The 26,453-nt window shown below is 40.0% G+C and overlaps 3 protein-coding genes across 5 annotated transcripts; all 3 read right to left on the bottom strand.

Moving 5' to 3' along the window:
• Positions 1 to 2,710: 2,710 nt before the first annotated feature.
• Positions 2,711 to 7,170, bottom strand: ppib (peptidylprolyl isomerase B (cyclophilin B)). Its single transcript, XM_030053075.1, has 5 exons — positions 6,912 to 7,170; positions 5,872 to 5,985; positions 5,157 to 5,250; positions 4,538 to 4,722; positions 2,711 to 3,120 (listed from the first exon to the last, which is right to left on the bottom strand). Exons 1-5 carry the CDS (start codon positions 7,044 to 7,046, stop codon positions 2,998 to 3,000), a joined length of 651 nt encoding a protein of 216 aa, XP_029908935.1. The 5' UTR covers positions 7,047 to 7,170; the 3' UTR covers positions 2,711 to 2,997.
• A 952-nt stretch (positions 7,171 to 8,122) lies between these two features.
• On the bottom strand, positions 8,123 to 15,695 carry adpgk (ADP-dependent glucokinase). 2 transcript variants are annotated; one of them, XM_030053988.1, is made up of 8 exons: positions 15,469 to 15,695; positions 14,128 to 14,369; positions 12,478 to 12,703; positions 12,304 to 12,366; positions 11,944 to 12,064; positions 11,237 to 11,433; positions 10,754 to 10,852; positions 8,123 to 10,531 (listed from the first exon to the last, which is right to left on the bottom strand). In XM_030053988.1, the coding sequence occupies exons 2-8, from the start codon at positions 14,352 to 14,354 to the stop codon at positions 9,968 to 9,970; spliced, it is 1,497 nt and encodes a 498-aa protein (XP_029909848.1). In that variant the 5' UTR covers positions 14,355 to 14,369; positions 15,469 to 15,695; the 3' UTR covers positions 8,123 to 9,967. The 2 variants fall into 2 exon arrangements, with proteins under 2 accessions (XP_029909848.1, XP_029909849.1); XM_030053989.1 differs by having other exon boundaries at positions 8,123 to 10,528; positions 15,469 to 15,694.
• Positions 15,696 to 16,881: 1,186 nt separating this feature from the next.
• Positions 16,882 to 25,368, bottom strand: snx22 (sorting nexin 22). 2 transcript variants are annotated; one of them, XM_030053990.1, is made up of 7 exons: positions 25,147 to 25,368; positions 21,987 to 22,070; positions 21,620 to 21,724; positions 20,772 to 20,866; positions 20,137 to 20,169; positions 19,299 to 19,366; positions 16,882 to 18,242 (listed from the first exon to the last, which is right to left on the bottom strand). In XM_030053990.1, exons 1-7 carry the CDS (start codon positions 25,207 to 25,209, stop codon positions 18,106 to 18,108), a joined length of 585 nt encoding a protein of 194 aa, XP_029909850.1. In that variant the 5' UTR covers positions 25,210 to 25,368; the 3' UTR covers positions 16,882 to 18,105. The 2 variants fall into 2 exon arrangements, with proteins under 2 accessions (XP_029909850.1, XP_029909851.1); XM_030053991.1 differs by lacking the exon at positions 25,147 to 25,368 and adding an exon at positions 24,856 to 24,992.
• Positions 25,369 to 26,453: the final 1,085 nt, after the last annotated feature.

Raw genomic sequence — 26,453 nt, 5'->3', positions numbered from 1 at the left:
TCACAGCCTTCCCAGCACAGCCAGTAAATGAAGAATAACACTGTTTCACCAGACAATCCCCAATCGCCACAAACAAGGCCAAACCGAACAACAGAGGGTTTAACCAAGACCACGGTTGTGCCGACTCCAGGGAATTCTTTCCATACTTTCCTTCTGGTGAGTCATTCTGTGCCTGACTGAGCTCGGGCAAAACAAGGAGCAGAGCTAAAGACTGAGGCAAACATGGAGCATAGGCCCAGTTTCTGAGCCTAATCCAAAATAACTTTCCTGCCTGGATTACCGTTTAACAATCCAGCTGCACATGACAGCAACAATATTTTCATGTTAACATCCACGGTCACTATCTTACCATCACTGTTCAGTTGAAGAGGCCACAGGTGCCTCCCTGGAACCAGTTTTTCCAGTTCTATGGCTGGTCAAAATACAGAGAATTGGTTTGAGATTGGGCACTGGCTGCAAACCAGTCCTCAAACTCCCTCAGTGGAAAAGGGTAAATCATAGGTCACCAAAGCAACTGTGGTTTAGATCATGTCATCATCTAGTATAGGAATTTTTCAAAATGCCTACTTTTTTTTCACAGCTTTGATCCCTACCACTGTAATCATTCATGCAACTTCATACTAAACAACATCTAAGAATAAAGATCATTTTAGATGGGGACTCCCTGGGGGAGAATCTTTTCAACAGGATCCCCAGCCTGGCCTGTAGCATGAAAAAATTTGAAAGCCATTCTAAAATCACGATTGACCTATTTATTATACATTTAATATATGTTTCAGAGAACTGGGTGCATTTGGGGAACTTGCATTTCTATGCACTATGGCCCAACTCAATTAAGGTCTATCCTAAAACTATCACGTCACCATTCCAAACAGGCATTGAACTGACCATAACTAATCATTCATCCATTTGCATGAACAGAAAGAAACTGAAAGTTCCTCAAATGAACAGATGAGTTGAGAGCATAGGTTTTCACATCTTTTCATAGATCTGTTAGCAGCAGATAACAACTAAATGCATTAACAGTCAGTAATCAGAGAGATGATTTCATTCCTTATTGACTTGTATTAGCATTTCTCGCAAATGCAATCAGGGGACTACTGCCAATTTCTACCGAGCAAAAACACTGGTGACAGTATTAAAGCCTCTCAAATAAACAGATGAGTTGGCAATACAACTTTTCCAATTTTGTATGGAGTGGTTCCATAGTGAAACAGATGAGCTCAGCTGTTGAGGAATACCATTCCTACATCCAGCACCCTTCCCATGACCTCTACATATTTCCAAACATTACTGCTAAACATGGAAACAATGTTAGAACATCTACATTTTTTTATGCAGTCCAAATGCACACTCACGCTCTATTTATTTTTCCACTTAAATCTGCAAATCTTGAGAACACAAGCTCATGCAGTGTCTAGGGAAAAACCTGACCAATGAATCCTGGAAGAAATTTTAATGTTGGGATTGAGACCCCAAGTAATCCTAAGTAAACCTACAGTTTGAGCAACATTCTGTATGAACTACATGAAAAAATAAAAATCTAGAGGACTTGTATTCCTAAATCTCAGATTAGGAAAAATAAACACAGGGAGAGCATATGTATGTGCCAATAATTATTTCCCACAAAAGTGGGAAATAATTATTGGCACGAGTTTTAACATGCTTCAAGGATGGGTGTGGTTTGCCATATAGGACAATGAGCACCAGGAAGACTGGACAATCAGAGGAAAGTGTGTAAAAAGTCCATTTACTCTCTGTGACTGACAATTTACCTGACATTAGCAGCGCTGTCATGATGCAGTAAACACCATCCTTTCAGGTAGAAAACAAATGTTAATAATTCTTTTGAATCCGCAAATCTTTTTTCAAAGTTGTATTGGACACAGAAAAAGCAACTAGTAAACAAGTGCACCAGCATGTCCTTAACTAACACTATTTGTAAATATCCAGATTATTATAAAAAAAAAAAAATGCATTGTTCCTGCTATATAAAACTGAAACAACAACAACAACACATGAAACCACAAGCAGGGTGATAAAATTCAGTTTGCTTATGTTCTACTTGTGTAGCTGACATCTCTGGTGTGAGGGGGACACCTAGAGTCCTGTCTAGGCTACTAACAGTTTCATATCAAAACATTGGGCCATGCTGTATGGTCCCAAGAGTCTCACCGAGAGTGCTCAAGAGCAAAAGCAGGCACAGATCAAATTATTTCAAAGTTTAAGGACTGTTATACTTCCATTAGCATTCTGTTATTACCTTATTTTAGGATTATGTACAACTGAACCATTTACTTACAATCCCAGGTCCTTGGACTCACTACATAGGGGCCATTGGCATGTAAAACTTTAGGAACTGCTGTAGTAGTTTTTGTAGGTGTTGCGCTGAAAGTGTTTTAAGAAAAGGGATGGCTTGCATTCAAAGCCATTTAGCAGCCTCAAGCAGATTACACAAGTATATAAAGCTGAGCATTTCATAAAACATTCCCCATTTGTGTCTGAAGATATGTTCAATTTAAAACTGACAATCAACACTTCAACATCCTAACCATGGTGACATACACTGATAGCAGGGTGGAGTCAAAACCAACATGTCAGTGTCCATAAATGTGAAGTTTGCAATGTATACTAAGAGTTTGTCTTGGTGCTAACTACACGTCCACAAAACCAGAAGCAGGTGGGAAAAAAATTACACTCAAGCATTTAACAAAACTTGAAACCTTTATTCAAGATTCCTTTTGTTTCATTTTTTTACAAAACACGCTAAGAACAGTTGAGTGCAACTTGGAATGCTTGTTGGTAAATGGACCCAGAGTGTGTCGTTATGATTTGCTCAATGGGACGCTGTTCTGGTGTTTTAAGAGGGCAGCCACTGCCACTGATGACCCACAGCTCTTCCTCCAAGACCACAGGGCTGCAAGTGATAACAAGGTTACCTGCATGATTCCCCAACCCCTCCCCAAGTCCTGTTTCCCTGTCCCCTCCAGCAGTGCTCTACTCCTTGGCGACGGCGAAGGGCTTCTCTACCTCAATTTTCCCGCAGTTGTGGATGGTGACATCTTTAAGAGGTTTATCCCGGCTATCTGTCTTAGTGCCCTCGATCTTCCTCACCACATCCTGGTGGGTAACAAACAAAAGTACATTATCAAAATTGCTTAACTTCTATGTGGTGATGGTTTAACATAGATTCAGTGAATCTATAGTGGCTTGGTGTGGGGCTCTGACCATTCACAACAAAAACAGATTTAATAGGTTGATCAGTACTGCAGCCTGAGTTATCAGCATGTCTAAGGTCCTGTGACAGTTAAAAAAAAAACAAAAAAAAAAACAAACAAGGAAAGCTCTCGCCAATTGTTTTTCATCTTTTCTGTGTATTCGGATATTATGTGTTGAGGTAAATGCCAAAAGGACCCCCACAGTCAGATTCAAACAAAACAAAAGCTTTTTTGTGTTCCCGCTGCAATTCACTTTCTCAACCTGCGCTGAGCAGGGCTTATAATGTTCCAGTTTTAGGAACTTCATTTGCTGACTTCTTGTGTGGTTGCTTTAAATAAATGCTTTTAATGTCTCCCTGGTGTATTTTTATGGTGTTTTGCATGTTTCCTGTTATGTCTTTTCAGCCTGACTACACAACAAATCTACCAGTTAGGACAATAAAGTGATTTATTAACTGACTGGGTAATGTAACAATACTGATCATTAAATAAACTACAAACTTCAACAAATGAAGTTCATCTGAAAACCATGCAGGATCAATCTAGACGGATAAATGAGTTTTTTAGAGAAGTGTACAAAGTCAACATCAAATGAGGCATGTAATCTGTAAGTTGGTGGATGCTGGTAGATGTATTGCATGTGGTATGGGTTTGCAATTTGTTCAAACGCTGTTTAGCCAGTGTTTTTCCATCTTAATGTGCCCTGTGCAGCTGATTAGTCAACAAAAGGCTATCATTTACAATTAAGTTGTGTTCATGGTGCAATTCTGACTTTCTTCTGATGTTACCTACGTAAGACTGAAAGTTTTATGTTATTTACATAAACCTGAAAGAGCATGTCATGATGTGAATGTGTTTTTAGAAAAAAAATCCAAGGATAAAAATGGAAAAATGATGATCAAAGCTGGCCAATCTGTTTCATGTAATACATTATCTTTGTTTCTTTTCCTTAATCTGCTACCATCTTGCACTTAATCTTCAGTCTATTCCATTTAGAAAAGACTGCAAGAATACTTTGTGCAGTACAGCACTAGTGGCTGCTGAAATCCAACATTAACACAACTATTTTCTGCATTTCACCAGATAAATAGGGTGTTAGGAGAACCTTTTAGCTGGTGACAATGTCAAAATGACCAGCATTTAGATGCTGGCCTATTTCAAAAATTCACACTTTGGATAGGGTGTTCGATCAAAAGGCCAAAGGCAACTGTTTTCACATCCCACAACAAACCGAAGGGGGTAGTGCCTAAAGGTTCAAAAGCTTGGTGCAACAGAAAAAGCAACCTGAGTACATGACCACAGTAAGGCCTGAGACTCACCATGCCCTCCAGGATCTTTCCAAACACAACATGTTTGCCGTCCAGCCATGCAGTCTGAACAGTGGTGATGAAGAACTGAGAGCCGTTAGTGTCTTTGCCAGCATTGGCCATGCTGAGCCAGCCAGGGCCATAGTGCTTCAGCTTGAAGTTCTCATCAGGAAACCGGTCTCCATAGATGCTTTTGCCTTCATATATGTGGGAGAGGAACCATCTTGTCAATATTTTTTAAAAGTATTGGTTTAAAAAAAAAAAAAAAAAAAAAGACATCTCTATTGTTGTAAATATTTAAACTCTACTCTGTCAACTGTCTGAGTAAAAAATACAAATTATGGTATTTTCTAAAAAATAAAAAATAATAATAAAAAAAAATCTGTCCATCTCTGCAGAGGTAAATCTGTCCTTTGTTTAGAAAATGATAAAACATGTTTTTAGTGTCAGAGCAGAAGTGACTGTGACCTGATCTATGTTTACTTGCCCTTGAGGTAAAATCTTTATGGAAAAGAGCAATGCCTGAGACTAATGTTTAGGACAGAGTAGATATATCTGTTTAATATTGTTTTATTATGAATAAACAAAATCTCAGATTGGTATATACTGGAGGTGTCGGTGGTGATCTTACCCCCAGTGCCGTCCCCTCTGGTGAAGTCCCCACCCTGGATCATGAAGTCCTTGATAACTCTGTGGAATTTGCTTCCCTTGTAGCCAAACCCTTTCTGTTCAATGAAAAAGACGACATAATCTATATTAGAAAATATTAACTTGATGATTTGTTTTTTTAATGCTAACGTGATGTTTTTTTTTTTTTTAATCGTTTTTTTAATTTAAACATTGCCATCAAACTAAAAACCACCTTCATGTTAACAAATCTCTCCCTGGATGGTGCTTGACTGCTGGGTTGATTACATGGAAGATGGATACTGTAATACCAATTTTTAGGGGATCAGCATGACTAAGAAATAAAACTGCAGTGTGGTTTGTGTCGTTATTTTGATTCGGACATTGCTGATTGCCGATTTCAATGAGAAATTTGAAGGATTTTCAACAATGACCACCTGCTACAAGTGGCCAAACACACACTCTTCCTTTGCTTCTGCTTATGTTGGGCCTAATGTGCCAGCATATCAAATTTACAACTGCACTGAGTTGGAATTACACTGTAGAAACATAAATCAATACAGCAAACTTATCTTGAAGCTGTCAACCCTGGGCTACCATGTGAGAATACAGATACTGGCTAGGTCTTAAAAAAAATCTACACAACCAGTAACCCAAGACTGCAAATGATTACACACACATAAACTGTATGAAAAATAAAACGGCTTTCAGGTTCTTACCTCCCCAGTTGCCAGTGCAATGAAGTTCTCGGCTGTTTTGGGAACAGTTTTCCCAAACAATCCAATGACAATTGTTCCTACATCTTCATCTCCAATTCTGATGTCAAAAAACACCTAGGAATACAGGTTTTACAGTTATTTATTGCTCTCAGGGAAATCTCTCAGATGAAGCTGCCTCACAAAAAAATGTAACACAAATAACATTCACATGATTGAGACCTTTTTCCTTTGATGCCCAAAACCCTACTGAGTTGCTCCCATTGACAATGAACTGACTATGGTTCAAGGCAGACTTGATAACAGACGTGTGTATTCGGGATGAGCATAGTTATGGTGATAAATTATCTGCATGGTGATGAATGATTTTCATGAGTTTTATCAACCAAGAGGAAAACGGTGACTTCCCGAGCCAATCAGCTTCGTGCACGATGCTAGCACTATTAGCATCACCGAGCCGATTGGCTCCACAAAGGGCCAGTTCAGGCGAGTTTCCTTGTAGCTGTAGACGTGGCCAAAACAGTGGCACCCACAGGTTTCAGGGCCCGGCTGCATATTTAAATGAAACCTCTGATGTGGAGCCACACAGCTGGCGTCCAGATGTGTCAGCCCGTGTCTTGCTCTTTGCTGAGTCCGTATTTAACAATAAAACAAGCTAAAGTGGATAGCGTGGGTAGCGTTACATTTGGAAATGGCAGGCCGGGGAACCATACAAACCAATGCAAGATCACTTTCAAGACCATGTTCATGCTTCAACAAGATTTAGCACACATGGCTACAATGCTACGTTTGGGAATGTGGTGATTTATTGCACAGACTACAGAATGCAAAGCTGGCCTTCTAACTAAGAAGCCAGCTTATGTCCAGCCACCAGGTTCGCTGTTAGCGGCGGATGAGCCGCAGGAGCGAAATGTCATCCGACGTGGCTTTTGAGAAGCTAATGTTAGCCGTTAGCATTAGCCGTGCCGGGGCTCGCTAGCTAATGAGGACTAGCTCAAATCTGTTGGCATGATCCCGAGACTAGCAAGCTAGCTGCAGCCTACCTTCGCCGTTACTTTAGGGCCTTTCTTCTTTTCGTCAGCATCTGAACCGCTTGGGAAGAGGAGGAAAATCACTGATCCCACAATGACTGTAACGGCTACAAGGAACTTCATCCTTCTCTCGCAGATCCGAACCATTAACAAGTCAAAACGAGCAGCCCGAGGACAGCCTATTTATCTTGCTAGCTTTATATGATGCGAGAAGGAGTCGGGTATCCGGGGTGGAGACTGCAGCGGTGGCCGCCCTGGGCTGCAGGCTGATCCGCAGGCAGAAACGAAGCAACGGGGCGGGGCTATCACGGAGCGAAAAGACGCACATTGCTGTGATTGGTTCGTTCTCTGGCGTGTATTGCCCAATCAATTGCATACGCGTAATGTAGTTTTCCTGAATCTGGCTGCTGTAAAGATTCAGTCCTCTATCCAGCCCTCTATATCTATACAGTAGTACAGTATAAATATAGTTACATTAGGCCAAAGCCCCCATTAGCTATCTGTTGGACCACTCCTCCCAAGTAAAAAATAAAAATAAAAATAGTAACTGGATGTGGTTTGAGACACAACTGGACAACCCAACCCTAGTGCCATGGGCTCAACAAAGACATGGATTTCACACCTTTTTATGAACTTTATATTAATAGCTGTTGAATGACTTTTGTGTTTTAAACTTTTGGATTTCATACAGTGCTTCTTTGTAGTTGCAGGTAATCATGAATTGACTGTCTTGTGAACGCTGCTCTAGTGGTGTAACGCATTAATGGGTACATTGCAAAGGTAACCCCACATACAGAAAGAGATCTGATAAAAATGGACATTCCTATAACATTATGTCCCTGTCTTAACTGCAAACCTGGACCCCACTTTGGGAAGCACTGTTTGGCTATATGGCTTTGTAATATTCACAAGATAATTAATACTCAATATGTAGATGCATGAATAATAATAATAATAATAAAACAATATTTATGTCATTTTTAACCCTCCAATTTGAAATAAATAAACAAATCCTAAAAAATTAAGCACAGATATTTGTTTTCAGTATCAAACACTCTGAACTATTTTTTTTTTTTTTAGTATGGATACCCATGTCAATTACGGATAGTTGTGCAATAAAAATTAAATCAGTTTCCCATTGTCAGCTTTGACCTCTCTTTCAACCTCCCTGACATGTACAAAGATGCACACCAGTCTGCACCACCACAACAGTCAAATGTTACTCTTCATTTATAGTATTTTAATGACAGACTACAAGTAAATGAAACATGACAGTTACAAATGTTAAAACACCAAAACATAAAACAAGAAATAAGTAAACTTGAAATAGATTGTACTTGCTAACAGTAACAAAACAAAACAAAACAAAACAAAAAAAATCTATGGGGATTCAGAGATAAGGCTACATTCACCTTTGCAGACACCTCTTCAAGCACACCTGCCACTTCCTAGTGCAAAGAATCCATTCAATATTTGTATATTTGCATTAAGACTCCATTATTGCATGCCTTCAGTGGCCATTTGAGGTATACACACACATAGTTCTGCAGTAACACACATCTTACATGAGCTGTCATTTCCAATCGAGTTCACTTTTTGTTTGTCAAAGAAAACAACTCCTAAGAGAAACACATGATTTTACCTAATTGCTGGAACAGCAACTTAAATGAGGAACTTTGCATAATTTTCCAGCCAATCATAGAATTACATTTTAATGGCAGGCAAAGCAGTGATTTAAAAAAACAAACAAACAAACAAAAAAACATATGGAACAAAAATGGTACAAACCAAGGAACAAACAAAGGACAATAACCCTGATAATTTAAGAGCAACATCTCGTTTAGAAACATACCAGTTTTATCCTAGCTGGCTTTATCAGAACATTTAAGGTAATTAGCTGGCATCTGATTGTTGACTAAGATTTACTATACATGTCACCTATGGTCCCCTTTGAAATAATGTTCAAAATCATTTTTAAAGTTCCTAAAGTAATTGGAACATGTCATGAAATGCCATCAAAACCAATAAGGAAGTTTGTGTAAATGGCCCAGGAATCCATTATGTACAGCAAGCAACAGTGATTGTAATTGCACTCTACTGTTGGCTGTGCTATCCAAAAGTCCTAAACAAATGAGTTTTTATAGTGGGAGTGTTGAGGCCAAAAAGTAACAAAACACAAAGTGTTCATTACATGTTTTCTTAGTCTCAGGTATTCTTATCTGCTCAGGACAGGCTCCAAGGAAGAAATCTGATGAAACATCAAATATTTAGTTAACAGTTACCATATTTAAATAAGAGGCAGACAATCTGAGAAGTTTGTGACCCGTTAATTTTCAATATTTCCCTAGTTCTTCAGCATTTTCTAATATTTTATCCGAATGCACTGGATGTTGTACACAGAGATAAAGAAAAAAATTCTTACACCTAACATCAAGATAACCACCTAGGTTCTACACAACCAGATACAGGATTTTAAAAGGTTACATGTTCATCAATTTCCAGTCAAACTGAATGTTTCATAGGTTATATGTTTCTGATTTTGATGAAATGTTTTAAGTTTGTGGTTGGCTCTGAAACAAGAACAAAACATTTAACATTTTACAACGTTTTTCAAGGCACTGCATATTGCACATATGCAAGTCACTAAATTAGGTGAGCCAACAAAACTCCTCAGAGTTTGTGAAGATGGCTTTGAACTGTGCCCGCTGCATAGTTTCTGGCCATCGTGCAGCCTGGTCAGACCCACTTTTCTAATGTTCTGCTCCACATTCTGTGTCCACAGGAGGATTAGAAAAGACGGGGGGGCAGATGGGATCAAAGCAGGCTGGAAGTGTCATGAGGCAGGATTTAAATCTGTAGCAGCCAATCACATTCTTACACTCATTGGAACAAGCTCTGGGAAGGAAGACACAGAACCTGGTCCAGGACAAAGAGGTCTAGATGGGTCCTGAATCCACAACTCCATTCCAAGAGCTAAGGGTACAGTACAAACTTCAGTGGGCGAAGGAGTATCTCTTCAGCACCCTCGATCAGCACTGTTAAGAGAAAGTATAGGATCCCACCAAGCCTTAAAAAGGCTGCTGTGGCTTTAACTCAGAGTATATTAGCCCTTCTGCAGAGATGGCGTCCCCGAGCCCTACTGTCCGAAGTGGCTGCTTGCACACCAGCACCGGTGTGAGATGGAAGGTGATGTTGCCACGGCGCCACACAGTAACGGGCTCCGTCGGGTTTAGGAACAACTTCACTTTGGGCTCCAAGTGTGAGCTGTTAAACTCTAGGGGGGCTTTGAGCTGCACCTTGCTAACATCAACAGACCGGATGCCACAAGCCTGGGTGCTGGCTACATGTGCTCCAGCCACCACTGCCGCTGCCTGGTTTCCCCAGTATCCATCTACTGTGGCAAGGATGTGGTAGGCCAGGGTGTGGAAGTGAATCCGAGTGAGGTCCGCCTCAGACGAGGGATCGCTGCGGCCATACTGCTCCAAGATCCAGAGGAGTATGTCACTGACTCGGCCAACGTCAGGTATACCCTTCCAGGATGGCAAGTCAGCATGAGGCCCCTCACCAGCCTGGGCAAGGAACAACAGCTCCTGCTCATTCAGCCCAATGGAACTGACAATGGGCATAACCTGCTAACGGAAAACAGAACAGCCATCAATTAAATACACATGATCGTTTAAGGTCGATTGGAATTTCAGTGCACTTATCTGTTCATTGCCAAGGGTGTTATGACCTTCACTGATTTGTGAAGATCAGAGGGGATATCTGACACTCAGGCCAGTTATGAGTGCAGAGCATATATTTTTTGGCTTAATTTCTATATGTTGAACACAACTTTTGGTGTCATCATATACCTCCTGCATGATGCTGTTCATATACTCCTTGTCAGTCATGCTTGCCAGCTCCAGATGGATGGGAACATCTTTAGGAATGTCAGATATGGCTACCACAGCCTTTAAACAGAGTGCAACAGAGTGGTGTTAGACAAGCTACCAGACGCAAAGTTTAAATCATCTGAGGTATTGCCAGGTGGCAATTTTTGTATACACAATATTTTCCTTACTCCTGAGTCCTGCTCCACCTTTTGCAAATACTAATTTAAGAAATATCTTGATGAATAACGAATACCTTCTTAACTTTGTAAATACAGTTTGTTATAGAAGGCACTTGACTCATACTATGTTGGAAATCAATCTGAGATTTTGCTACTACTGCACTCATTGTAAGCTGCTCTGGATCGAGGCATCAGCTAAAATCCTGAGATGTGAGGTGGACAGAGTTTAAAAAAAAGAGGTTGCAAAACCCTAAAGGAAAGCTGTTAGTCCTTGGTGATGGACCTCTTTCAGCCTCTCCTCCCACAGCTCCTTCCCTTGACCCTCCATCATGTGAAGCCCCGACAGGACCACCAAGTCCGGCTGGAACTCTTCCAGGCTGGCCACAAATGTCTCAAGCGAGCTCATCTCCCCGTTGGACAAGTCATGAGAGAAGATGAAGCGGTTGGCTTGAGGTGCCTGAGTTGAACCCCACTGTTCGCCTAGAGACAGAGACAAAAGAAGAGACTGAAGAGGGGGGACACTGCACAAGATACACACTTCTGCACGTTTCCGACCAGAAACTTTGGGGGCCAAAGTCCTTTGGTCTTGCTCTTGGAAGAGGGTTGTGGGGGCTGGGGGACAAAGTGAGTACCCTAAACTGTCAGGTTGTTTGTGTCTCCACCAAAACCCGAGAAACAGCACACTTAATGCAAATAAGAGGGTTGTGTCTAGTCATCCTGCATGCGACTGGCAAAAGCAACAGGGGGTAATATGATCGAGAAGTACCATGTTTGCTGTATGTGTATTAATTCCAGGATGTGATTTTTCATGTGTCGGTAAACCAACATATTAGACAAAAAAAGGATGCACAGTGGAGCAGGTAGACAACATTGAGGACACAACCTTAACTCATATGGTTACTGGTGCTGCTAAGCCATGCTGGATGGTGCAGTCCTCTGAATCTTTATGGACCAAATGAGAGATGCACGGGTTGCTCTTTTCTATCCTACCTGCTTTATACTCCAGGATGAGGTGATATTCATCTGTCTCTTGGAGGGAACCTGGGGGTACAACTATCTGTTCATCCAGCATCTCATGAAGTTTGGGACCAACTGGCCCACATAACAAAACCTGAGGGAAAAGAACACACAAGCATAAGTCCAATATAATTTCATTCTTTCATCATGTTCCAGGGATATCATGTACTGGCAAAAGAATGCATTCTGTTTAACTGTTGTTTGCTGCTGCATACTGAAACTGTGAAATACCAGCAGTCAATATTTTGGGGACGCAATTCACTGCATATTTAATAGCTCATTGGTTCTAAGTGAGTAGAAGTGTTTACAACAGAAGTATATATTCCGCTGTACCATTAGATCAGGGTAGGTGGCGAGCTTCTGACCAATGAGGGCAGCGTTACCTCCAACATACAGCTGAGAGAAAACAAAAGACAGGGGGAATCAGGAAGATGACCAGCCAAAACACACGTAAAAACAACTTGAAAAAAAGCCTCTTGAGTAGTTTGCTGAGTGAGGTAGCCTTACCTTCGCACCAGGGTATTCGGCTGCTGCACGCGCAATCCTCTGAAAGACCTCCTTGTCACTGAAGAAACGCTCGGCAGCTGCTCCCCGCGCCATGTAATGGATGAAGGCTTCCCGCAAGTCCTCTTTGGAGTGCAACACTTCATGATCCAGGCCTGTGCCAGGATCCACAGCCAAGGCCTGCAGCAGTCCCACTCCTGAGACCACCACGTCAACACAGGCATTCACTCTTGAAAAGGGAAGAAACAGTGACAATTATTAAAAAATACATAAGGCAGGCTATTTGACAATTACAGAAAAAATATGGAAAATTTTAAGGCAGGCTATTTGACAATTACTTAGCATAAATTACAATGGCATTATAAACATGGCCAGCAAAATTATTGGGAAAGAACAGAGACATCTAGGATGTATGTATAAAATTTAGGTGAAATAAAAAGCCAGACAAATTGTGTCCCCTCTTTAAAGAATTAATAATTCTTCTTGCCAATAACTCTGCTAAACTCACAGACACCACCGACACTGGAACCATGTCTGTTATTGTTGTTTGTTCTCTGCATGCTATGTTTTCATTATTGCATGTATTGTGATTTACCGTAATGTGTTTTAACCAACTTGTGAAGCTGAAGGCAAAGGCACATCTGTTGACAATAAAGATGATCTATCCATCTTTCTCTATCATATATCAAGAATGTAAAATGATCCTAAAACAAGGATACAAAGTACAAGGACGTTTATTGGTCATTATACAACAGGTTGTATAATGAAATTAAAATGTGGTTCCCTCTTGATTGATTAATTGATTGTATAAAAAATTAAAATAATTAAACATGGAGGAGTGCAGATGGTGCATTAAGTAGTCTCACAGCCTGAGGGAAGAAGCTGCTCTGTAGTCTGGTGGTACGGCAGCGGATGCTTCTGTATCTTTTTCCTGACAGCAGCAGTGTGAACAGGCTGTGACATATAAACTTTTAGCAATTATTTTATTGTATTCTTTTCCCTAAAATGTTCTGTGTTAATATGACAATGAAAAAAAACATTACTAGTATTATTATTACTATTACTCATTAAGTGAATGTATGATAGTTGAGTGCAGGTACTAATATTTCTTTAAAAGATCACTGGATAAGAAAGTCGCAAACAAAAGATCAGTATCAACTTAATTTTGGAAGCAAATGCACACTTAATATGGAGGAAAAAGAAGCATGCTTTAAAAACAACACACACAAATGAATTAAGCTGTATCATTTAGTTCTCAGCCCATCAGCCCAGTGAAGGACGGCCCATCAGTGGGAGGATGGGCTGTCCTTCAGGTCCAACCAATCAACGACTGCCACCTTTTTCAAATGCCGAGCCAGTGTGCTAGATAATCTGAAGCAGGCTGTGCAGGTTATATGATTCACTGCTGCACTGAGACGTCTAAGCTGGGACTGACTCATGATAACACATTACTTCTGACTGGAAGTACGCTGGACTGCAGGCTCTTGACTTGCATACCCTAAATGCTGCTATCTACAGTAGAACGGCTGCAATTTATCAGATTAAAAAAAAAAAAAAAAAAAAAAACTTGGCTTCAGGCTATACTTGATGAGTAAACAGCAGATACTGCGGCTACATCCTGTGCTCATGTCATGGGCCAAGTCTGCAGCTCACCCTACTGCCACTCTGCTCCACTGCCGGGTGGGCACAGTTATCAGGGTCTCCCAGGCAGCAGAGATAAGATGCTCGAAGCTGGGCTGGCTGTCCTGGCCCTGACGTGCTGACCGAATGGCTGGCAGGTTGATGTACTGTAGGATCTGCTCCGACAGGTCAGGGCTGGCATGGTAGAAGTAGCCAACAGCTAAAGCCAGCAGTGCAGCTGCTAGGGCCTTCCTCCACATGGTGCTCCCACACTCCTGCAACAAGAAAACAGGAGTGAATTCTCTCATATCCAAACAGCAGTGACCCTCGCATTCACCACAGCTTAACTAGCTTATTTGGTCACTGCAAATTAACTGACATCTTTAATTTGGAATGCCATGCAGGTAAACAATTCATTTATATAGTCGCTTGGGCAATGTTTTGATCAGTTTCAACAGTATTTAAGAACAAAATCAATTAAACTAGACCCAGAATCCAATGAACAGCTCAAACCTAAACAGTCTCACTATATCATACTCAAGTACCACTTGTACTGGTGTTGAGCCAAAGTGCACACACACACACACACACACACACACACACACACACACACACACACCTCACTAAGATGTAAAATCTGTAGCTTCTGCCCAGAAAATGACATGGTTAACGTTGCCTAGTAAGCTGTGAGAGTACCCAAGGCAAGTTTATGGTGTCAAGTTATAAATTACTGATGATGCCGCCTTAGAATAAACCCGGGTATAAATAGTCAAGCATGATGAAAAACTGAGTGGGACCCACATTAATGTTTGAGGTCTTTCCACTGTAGTAGCACTGGGAGTTGTAAACCACAACACCTACCATTCTCTGCAGAAAATCCCCATCTCAGCCACTGTTACTAATAAAACTCGTCTTTAATTACGGATCTTCTCCAGATTTACATCTTGGTTGCATTTAAGGTTCAAATCTCTGCTCCGATCTCCCCACAGTTCCTCAAACAGATGAATAAAATAAACTGATGCATCGAGTGGCATTTCCCTTTAAGCTGCCTTCATGCCCTTTCACTGCCACTACTTACGTGGATTGGAGTACTTCATGGTACAGTATGTTATGGAGTATAGTGTTACAGCTAACGGGGAAACCTAGGAATGGCTAGCTAGCCGAAAACACATTAGATAATCTGACAGCAACAGAAGCTATAGCCAGCTCGGATTAGCAAGCATGCCAATTTAGGAGCAAAGAAGCACGGCGAGCCCAGACTTTATCTTTAGCTTCCTAGTTTATCTTGTAAAGGAAGCCGTCAAAGTAGCCAGGTAACGTTCTTGTTAAATCACATTCACGTTACCCTAACGTCAAATAGTTGGCAGCACCTACCGAAATGAGTCGGCTCCAAGCTTGGCAGTCGAGAGGGCGACAGTATGCCCTGGTATTTTGCAGTATTATCCGCTGGTTTAGTGAGGACTGCCGGCGGAGAAGTAACTGCACAAGTCAGTATGGGAGAGCCATTGAAGGTGCAATGATTGGAAAGACAGCCTGCACGAATCAGCCCCGAGGAGCGCTGACTTCCGCCTTCTTCTGAGCGCATGCGCCTTAGCAGAGCTACGATCCTGCCAAAGGCGGTCTGGAGGTAATTAAGGCATACTTCAGTTTTTTTCAGTTCGCGATTAGTGGAACATACACTCATATCAATGTCACTCCCGCAACTTATCATTATTAAGCCTATGCTAAATTCATTACTACTACTATTTATGTCTCTCGCCTTCAATTCTCAGATTTTTTTCCCCCCATTTTTCGCTGACAGTTGATGTGATGACTGACGAAATAAAATGTATCATTCGTGTTATAATTTCATCACAACAAACCTATCAAAAGAAAGTTATGAGTACGCCTACAGACTGCAGTATAGCCGGACCAGATCTGACACTGCACATGTCCTGATTTCCGAGTTTTGTCCCTGCAACATATATGCAGCAAGCACACGCCCAGCTAACTTTTCCCTTTTTTTTTTTTTTTTTTTTGACTTCCTTTAATTTCCTTCACCTGCTCGATGTGAACAGAACAGTCTTGCCGGGACATTAACCACACCGGTTTGCCCCGTAAATTTAAAAAATGTGAACACAGCCAAAGAAAAAACACAATTCATCTCTTCCTCCTGCCTGTTCTCCTACAGGCAGAGAACTCAGCCTGTTCAGTCTGACCTGCATGTCACCGCTTGCAGAGTGTTTAGCTCCAGGCTGTGTTGACTCCAATACCGACAGTGAGTGAGCTCAAAGCTGTTGTTTTTGTCGCAGACTGGCAACCTCAACTTCCTCACTTCACTTTTGAAAAATATCAGGTGGTCTTTGCCCCAGAAATATTGTGTATTTTGCAGACAAGTTCTGTGTTGTTATTTTATATATATATATATATATATATATATATATATATATATCTCATTACAGTTTTTCTGTCATGTCAAAAATCATTTTGTCATCGCAGATGTCCCTTTTCAAATGAATATCTATCTCTTTTTGGAACAAAACTCACTTCTCTCCTGACCAGAAATAACTGAAGTTCCACTTTGGATTGAGTGCTACACCATTCAAAGTCTTTGTTCCTAATGCTGCAAAACAATTGCTGGATGAAAGGATGATTTATTTAAACTCTTAACACTTCCACATGGGGCATTTTAGAGGATTTCATATTTATCTAAGCTATAGAACAGACGTGTAGGACGTTACCTTGCAGAGGTAACGTCCTACACAAATGTGTGCAAAAACAAACAAACAAAAAAATCTTTCTCTTGAATGTTTATTTCCGTCTCAACAGCAAAGTTGATATGGATAGTTCACACAAGCCAAGTCAGTTTTTCTTTTTTTATTATCAAGTCAACACAACAAACCCAATACAAAGAAAATTTTGAGCACTTCTATATGCCAACACTAAACACACATTGTTAAAAAAGCTGCTTCAAAATACTGAGAACCATTCATCCCCACACCAAGATCTAGCATGAGAGGTTTAAGGATGGTTGCATGTGACTTAACACTTTCAATTTCAATGAGAATATTACTAAATAGATTACTGAGTTCTCTAACAAACTACAAATGCTTGCTCAGTCAGTGCCTACACTTTATGGCGTCCATTTGGAAACACTCCAAGAAATTATCAACCACCTGCTCCTTTGACAAACTAAAAGTGTAAACACAAAAGTCTTTAAAAGAAACTATTGCCCTCCATGGCCTTCTCTCTTCTACACACCCTCTAATGTAAAATCAAATTCACAAGAATGAAGTTATCAGTAAAAAGAATGAAAGAAATGAGTATCTCACTAAGCCCATTTTGGCTTATGGCTGCATATTGTTGCTACATCAGCTAATAAGCTTTCACCAACATGCCAAAGCTGTTGAATATCGATGCATTTTGTCTAATACAGTATATATTTTTCTCACAGCAGCCATTTTGACATGAAATAGCAGGGTAAACATGGGTGTTACTACTGACATTAATTGTGTAACAGAGCCTTTCTAGTGAACCAGCATGAACAGCAGGATCCTGGCTCCGTTTGACATAAATGAAACTGAACCTTCATTAATGTCATTAATAACACCAGTGTTTACCATTTCATGTCAAAATGACTCCTGTGAGAAAAGATTGTAAATTACCACTCCTCTTCTACCTATTAAAAATGATGAGAAGCAACTGTCAGAACATCTGCAAAATATTGACTTTTCAAGGTGCGTTTTGGTATTTGGCCTCAAATGAGATTTTCAAAGTGCTGTGACAGGTCGGGAGGGTGTTAGTGTATAACAGTGGCTGCAGCATGCCAAAACATGCCTGGGTTATGGCTCTGGTTCCCCGTGGGGCCACTCACACAAAAACTGAGGCATTCATGGTTCATGTTTGAATTAAAGCATCCACGACATGGTTTAGGTGATAATATTCTTTTATGTCACGTTATTGTGTAACAATGGCTTTTTCATTTTCTAGTCCTACAGTAATTGTGTTGTATATTTTTTCAAGCTTTTGAATTTAGTCCTGCATTGAAGTGCCGGCGCTGGGCTCAGTCAGACTGTGGGGGTTGGATTTGGTAGAGGCAGTGAAGCTAACCCTGATGTCCCGGTGGTAGAAGCCCTGGAGAACTCCATCCACAACAACATCTGGGAGACCTGTAGGATGCAGCAGAGAAAGTTACCCTACAAAATTCCCTTCTACCCCTTACTAATTCATTCTGTTAAGTTTTATTGCTTTACAATGGCTCTATCAGTGTAGAACTGGTATATTAAGTGCATTTAATAGCTTGTTACACCCACATAAACAGAATAACCCAATTCTATTTTTGTGGTTAGACCGAAATGAACCCCCCATCCTTGATAAATGACCTTTCCATGGGCTTTGCCATTGGTTATTAAAGGAATAAAAGCCAGTACATTGGAACTAAGTGTGAAGTGTTGCCATGAAATGTAAACAAACTCCAGTTTTGTTGGTATATGGCAATTTTGTATATGAATAAACAGCTGATATTCACTGATAAAGACAGACAGCTACATTAAAAAAAAACCTCTTGCACAGTTATATATCATCAGTCTGGGATTCTAAATGCGTTATAGAAATTATTTTATGGTAATGCTATGATTTGCTTTTTTTTTTTTTTTTTAGTGTACCTACTTTCCTTACATCTATATTATCTGCTTATACTTCAGTTAGTGATTTCCTTCATTTCCCAGAATGCTCCCAGAGAACAGGTGTGAACCTTTTCCATTCATCTGTGGGTCTACGTCTACGTGGAGAGCTGAACCGAACACTGACTATAGAAACAGTGAGAACAAAAGAGTGGGTTTTTCCAGTCTAACCAAAGCAAGAGTCACGCCCCCTCTTCTAAAAACACAACATATTTTGTTCCATGCTGCGCTACTGAGACTATAGGTTGTGTAGAAAGTGGTATTTCTTCCTCTTCTACACTGGATTTCTCCCTTTTTGTTTGCTGAATGATGGTTAAAAATGGTGAGTCTAGAAAGAATCCCTTGTTCTTTGACTCTTGAGGAACTGGCAATAAAACAAGATTTTTACCACTATTTATGATAGGTGGAAATTTTCTTAATATCAGTCTCCTACTGTAATTGTTCAGCAATATTTAGCTAGTTATCTATGGGGTTAGGATGGTACCTCAGTAATAGCTTTGAAGTGTTGATTCCTGACCACAGAAGCAGTCAGTCTTTTCTTACCTGCTGCACATTCGGAGAGATAAGGGTCTTGAAAATATCCCACCACACGCTGATGTGATAACTGGTAACTGGGTAAAGAGATATGATATAAAGGGGGTTATTCAATACAGCTTAAGACTAAAAGTAATCTGGTAGTAATGTGTCTTTAATGAGTAAAATATTATGTATGTCTAACAATAAATAATGTGTTGGAACATAGTCGACTAGCTCCATTACTGTAACTGCATGGGTATCCACACTGGTACTGCATGTCATGTTTTTCCAGTAAGTTTCGTGCACTGTCTGCTTTGGTATGGGCAAGTTAGAAGCATGTTAATGAGGCTTGGTGCTGTCCCACTTTTACAGGATGCTGGCACAGATATATTCATTACACAAACAAGACCAAGCCTGCTCTGTATTCTAATTGAAATCCAAACTGCTAACACACAGAGTATGGGATGCCACAAGTACTGACTCCCCAACTGAGGGAGGGCCTTTAAAGTGCCTTCTGTAGTGCCTACATGTCTATTTAAGAATATGTTGTGTTTGTGCACATTTGTACATGTTTATTTCACAGCACTCTGGTTTTGAAAAAGTTTGATTGAATTCTACAAAATAGCAAATAAATGAAATTTCCTCAAAAATATGAAATGGCAGTTATTGTGATGTGTTATCTGAGACAAACAAGACAGAATAAAAATTTGAAAGTTTTTCCAGTGCAGACCCACCATTTCAATGTGCAAGAGTATGTAAGCGTATAAAGAGAAAGACAGACAGATAAATATGGACATATTTGTACATATAATGTACAACACAGGCTTTGAGAGATAAGAAAATGCTTTACAGATTAACGTCTCACCTGTAACTCTCACCGTCCAAGTCATCAAGTGATCTGAAAGAAGAACAATTGCCATCAGACAGTTTCACTGCTCAAAACAGCCAAAATAATTATATGCAGGTGTGTTTAAGAAGATGATATAAATTAGTTTCTGCACTCAACAATATGAACTATGATCTATTTATTTAAGCAGCTTCCTTATGCTCACACATAATGCTAAGAAAACGGAATATTTTTTTAAACATTAAAAGAGATACTCTACCCTTTGGTGTCCTTTAATATGCTTTAGGATTTCATTTGACAGTAATTCTAATTGTAAGATGGTGTACAGTGGCAAGGGGTGGGAAAGACAGAAGAGATGAGGGAAAAAGGCAGGATGGCATGTAACAAAAATTATGGATCAGATTTTAACACAACATTAAAAGAAACGTTTTTTTTTTTTTAAGTGCGAAAACACAAAAATGTTGTTATATAATGTGATCATCATATTGTGTCTTTGGGCCAGCTGTGCTACTCAACACTACTGTGAGAAATGTTTCATGTGTTTTTGTTGTATTGCTGCTTTGCCCCCGATCCAAAAATAGCGCTTCTAAATATAGCTGAGTGATGCATCTTAAACTCCGCTGGGTGAAGCCAGAGGAGACTGCAGGACTTACTCTAGGCTGCTGATCTTGTTCCCTGTGTGGAAGTGTTTAACATGAAGGAAGTCCAACAGCACCTGTGGCACATCTTCATTTTGATAGATGATCTCCTGGCCAGCACAGAATGAATCACAACATAAAGTGGCATTTTAGTCCAGTGAATTACAAACTCTTAATGGCTTATATTTTCAATCAATTTGGCAGTTTTGCTAACATAATGCAACAGAATGGACAGACAGAGCACAGACATAGCAAAAAAAAAATCATTTATGTAATTTTGGTAACTGAGGAATACTTTAAAGCTGTGCTTATGGATATCAATAGAAATATAGAAGTTGGCCCAAAAAGAGACCTTTTCCCAGTATTGCTCTGTGTTCAGCAATTTAAAAGGGTTTAATGTGCATTTTCCTCCCATATCTCCAAAATAAAGCATCAGTGATTGAGTCGACTCTTGAAAGTAGAATGTAAAGTAAAAATGGTGCAATAAAACACACTATAGTGCTTTGCAATGCTAGTGGCAATAAAAGAAACCAGTTAGGTAAATTTGAGGTGGATAGACATACTGTATATCAGTGATGGGGTGTCGGTATGGATCATGTTAGAGAGGGAATTAAAATCAAGATACATTATGTTTGAGTTGCACTCCTATTCCTCTGAGCAGATCCTCTGCATAAAGATAAAACACGGCTTGACAGCTGACGTCATTATGTACCGTGCTGATAGTTTTCTTTATTGTTAAACAAGATGACTGACAGGGACGGTGCTAATGTTTTTTGATACTGAAACCCAAAAGAGAACTTCATATCAGATTCAGTGTCTTGTGCATGTACCCAACAGTTTTGGACATGTTCCCTGCTCCTCACCTGGATGTAGTCTTCCAGCTCCTGCCTCCTTTGCTCCAGAGGCTTCGTCCGCAGGTGGGGGTTTCTTTTGCTGGGAAAATCAGGAGTCTGAATAATCTTCCTAAGCTGCAGGAACACCAGCAAATACACCATTAACTTTCCAAATGACTGAAATGAACAGGAAATACTTGCACACAAACAATATATGGTATGGTACCAGTAGGCACACATAAAAATACCAATCATTTGTCCATCAAATCCTATAACACTGTAGCGTGGTGTATTTTTAGTGTGTTATTTCCCAAACATCATGTATTATCCTGCTGACAGAAATAGCAAACTACGCTGTGACTAAACAGAAAGGGGACATCAGTTTCCATGTACATACTTTTCTGTGGAGATTATGGAATTCACTGTGTCTTCTCATCACATAATGTTTCCTCCCGTTAAACAAGATGTCAACTCTGAAGAGCTATGAACAAAAAAGAGAGAGAGAGAGAGAGAGAGAGAGAGAGAGAGAGAGAGAGAGAGAGAGGGAGAGAGAGAGAGGGGTCAGAATCTGTTGACTTAAATAAATCAACTGCCAAAGTTAATTCTTTTATAATAATACACTTGCAGCTTTTTAATGATGAAAAACGACAGCTTTAAAGTTTGATCAGTGACATACGCTTTTACCAAAGGGTGATGAAAATACACACATTTTATACATAAAATGCGATCTGCTTCTTATGAACATTCCTGGCTCTCTGAAACATGCAAATTTTACTCATAAAAAGTCCAATTTGCAGTGCCTCCCTGGGACTGGTTACATCATGATGCAGTAACAAGATTTCTCCAGCAGGAGGAGGCAGGCAGCTTCAGAGGATCCTTAGGAAAGTGGTAAAAATAGCCCTGTAACTCTGTTTAATGTACTGTTAAGCTCTGGTGTTATGCCATTAATGAATGACAGAGGGTTGATCCAATCACTTGATAGGGATTTGCCATCCCTATTCCAAAAGGTTTGAATCCAACATGCCCAGACTTTTGGTGAAGTGATAATTGAGAATGAAATCAGTCTATGGCTGAGCGAGGCTATAGATATGGAAGAACTGGGGAAATTCAATCTTGTGACAGCAAAATTAATTTTTTAAACCAAAGTATACACAACTGGTAGTGTCTAATAAATTTTTAAATATGGGAATAAGTAAAATACAGCACCAAATTCCAAAAATGACCTACAACTGCAAGGTACATCACCAACAGCCGTTTCCTTCTTTAATGGTGGATTTTCTTTGTCCTCACACATGGACATCTTGTTTTATTTTTTTATTTTTCAGCGTTTATTTTTTTTTTTTTTGGGGGGGAGTACACTGTCATCTGGATGTGACCAAATGTGTGCAATCAGAAATGAACAAGTCATAACAATTAGCACTGCCTGCCATCTATTGGTGTTCTGCAGCAAGGGAAACGTTTAATTAACATCAGCTATGTAAATCAAGGATTTAATCATTTCAGCATGTCTGGCAAAAAAAGTTACTTTTTGAATACATAAATTAGTTTATTAGTTAATTTGACAAAGAGTATGCATATTAACATTTCCGAAAGTAGAGTTAGAAAACAGAGTTAGGCAAAAAGGGTAATTTTCATCTGTAGTCCCTGTGAAGGCAATAAGTACACACACTGGATGTTTCATATAGAATGGGCTCTGTATGTGCGTACTACTGATGATACTATAAAGCTTAGAATACCACAATTTTGAAAGAAATTTTCAACCAAATGGGATGGATCCAAATGGGACGGATATTTGACAGTGACCAAGTATATGATTTCACATCATGTGTGCTTTGAGATGGATTTTCATTCAACATTGAAAACTGTGATGAAATTCTCTAACATTTCCTAAATAAAGTCTGCATGTCTGTTTGTCCGGGTGTATATTTTTGTTTTCATCTTCTCTGGGTTTAATGCTGACATCTGACTATTCCTGCTTACAAAAGATGTCCTTCCTTGATTCAAACTTCTACAGACATTTTTTCACATTTTTGGGGGAATTACATGGGTAATCAAGTTCAACTGCAGGATATAGTTTGTACTATCCTCACCTGATTATATAGAAGAAAGAACTGAATGGATGAAGCATTACACTTTAAATCTTACTGAGCAAGTAAAATCTTTTGTTTTATAGAGTATAAAATAAAGGAATATTGTGCTGCTCCAGGGACACAGCACAAGACAGGCTTATTTCTTTTCCTTATTTTTCTCCTGATGCTGTTGTAGTCTATAACCATGTAGGCTAACGCGGACAAAGGGTAACAGAAATCTACCATCTTGTGGAGTTTTATGGCTTCACAGGCCAAGACTTTAGGTTCAAGCGTTATGCAGGACAGTACAGCGTGTCCTCTATGCTGCGGGTCAGCTGGGGCAAATTCCCCAGTCCAGTGTCAATTCTTGTCATTTTTAACTCTAGGTGCAGACGGCTTCATAAATAGCTGCCTGTTCTGTTGGAGTTGGCCATCCAAGCAGATCTATTCAACACCCAGTTTCACACTGAGCCCAGGCACTGCTGCACTTTCTTTTCCACAGGCATTCACTTTACAGGGTGTCTGAGGTATCAGAGAGAACAATTTAGTGCTTTTTAAGACATTTTCAAGATAAAGCTGAACACAATCATCTATTTGTTTTTCTAAAATGGCCAAAGCGGCTAAATTTAAGGCCAGTTTTAGATCGGAATATGGTTGATTACTAACTGCATGAATCTAACAGATTCCAATGGCTTAAATAGCAGCAGCTGCTGAAATAACCAGGACATGTGTGACAAGTCAGTATAAAAAAAGTAACTTGGCTAATCTGGACAAAAAGAAATCACAAGATGCATGAATGAAATCTTACAAAATGTCCACATGGAAATTAAGACCTCATAAATGCAAATTTAAAACTATTACATGACTTTTAAGGCCTAATATTTTAAAAATTGAATTTAAGACAATTTAAGCCTTTTTAAGGACCTGCAGTCACCCCGGCTTTGGTATTTGAGAAAACCTGAGCAATCTAACTTATACTAAACGGTATGTTTTTCCCGTTCCTTACATTAATGGCTGTAGACTCTACGCAGCCATTAATCTGCACTATGAGATGCTGCCTACCTGGCGTCCAGGAAAGAATTGTAAGGGATCCTAAACGACATGTTTTAGGAAATGTGACACAATGATCAGTATGTGGCCGTGGCTGATTTGGAGATTTGTCTGGTATGTGTGGAACAAATCTGCGCTAAGTCTTACCTAACAACAAAAGCAGAGTTAAAAGGTGTAGGCTAGTCACTGGCATGCAAAAGTAAGCCAGAGGTGATCTGAGCTGCTCCTCCTGCAGGTTTAGCGTTACTGAGCGCAGGATCAGGGCTCACCTGGCTCACCTGACGTCGCACTTCTTCTGTGTCGGACGTCAGTAAAAGTTGCGTTAAGGTAACAACAAGCGCAGCGCGCGTTTAAAGCAACCGTTGGCCCATTTTGAACCTGCGGGCGAGATAAAACAATAAACATAACAACAACTAATATGACAGACCGTGTCCTCACCTTCCTTAACTTTCCCGAGTCATCCACTTCCCTCTCCATCGATGGAATCGTTACTTCAATCATGGGTAAAGGTTCTTTCGCAGCATCGGACTTTAGTTAATCTATCTGCAATGTGGTCACAAAGCGAAAGGTTACTTGAAAATAATTCACTCTTGAGTCCAGGAACTGAAACGTGTTGGCTGTTTCTGTCCCGTAAACACTCCCTCATTCCCCCTGCGCTCCACCTACAAACTAATTGGTCAAACCCAAATTTCCCAGGGGCATCCAGGACCATTAAAGGTGCAGTCCACCATTTCGCAGTGACGGCTCAGCAGCACATCTGAGCTCAGTCCTGACTATAAATACAGTAAGTCGATCTTTTTTTAAAGATCAGAATCAGATTCAAGACCCAAAAGCTGTATCAGCCGTTGCAAAATACTTCTCTTTGGCAAGGTGCACAGCTCACATAAAAAACAGTAACCCATGCATTTTCGAGAGGTGGAGAGCATGCACTGTGTATGCAGATAGTAACAATAGTGTTATTACTTTATTGTGCCTCTTCCTGAGTATATAAGCAGAAGTTGGTATACTATAAACTTCAGTTGCTATTTGGCTGATAGGTGGGTGTGCATTTATAGATTGGAAAAGGGGTCAATATACTCCATATACCTGCAGGTAGCACATTCCCTCCACTACACTACTGGCTTATACAGGGAGCACTTCAAGAGCATAGACAGCCCTGACTAACAGCAGATTTAGACCTGAACATACTTTAAGCTTTTATGAAATTCTCCATGCAGAATTTCTACACAACACATCCATGTAGACCTTTTATTCCTCTTCCAAAATAACAGGCTGGCCACAATTTCTTCCACCAATCCACTGATGTAGAGATAAATCACTTGGCTATGTCTATACATGACATGGATAGACTATGATCAAGTGATAATCCTATGGCAAATATAAGGAAAACCCTTAATTTACATTTTCCTCTCACCAAACAAACAAACAAAGAAAACCTATCCATATGTATGCCAAATTAGTGTGATAGGAATTATTTTAATGTATACTATAGATTTATGTCATATGTGTGCCAGCCTTACAGAAGTGGGTAAGTAAAGTGCTGTAGCTCTGTCATTTGTGGCTAGACAGAGAACAACACAACACTTTCAAATCCAGGTTCACTTCCCAGTACAATAGAAACACAAAGTAAAACAATAGAAATTTAGTGAGGGAAAAAAGGATGTAAGCCTTGACCATTTAACTCAAAACTGTAAGTACATCCTCCCAGAGCTGCTGGTGTCAGTCTAACACTCTGTGACTAAAAG

This window comes from Myripristis murdjan, chromosome 6, assembly GCF_902150065.1.
Source record: "Myripristis murdjan chromosome 6, fMyrMur1.1, whole genome shotgun sequence".
Lineage (NCBI taxonomy): Eukaryota > Metazoa > Chordata > Actinopteri > Holocentriformes > Holocentridae > Myripristis > Myripristis murdjan.
This window is presented reverse-complemented; position numbering and strand designations above follow the sequence as displayed.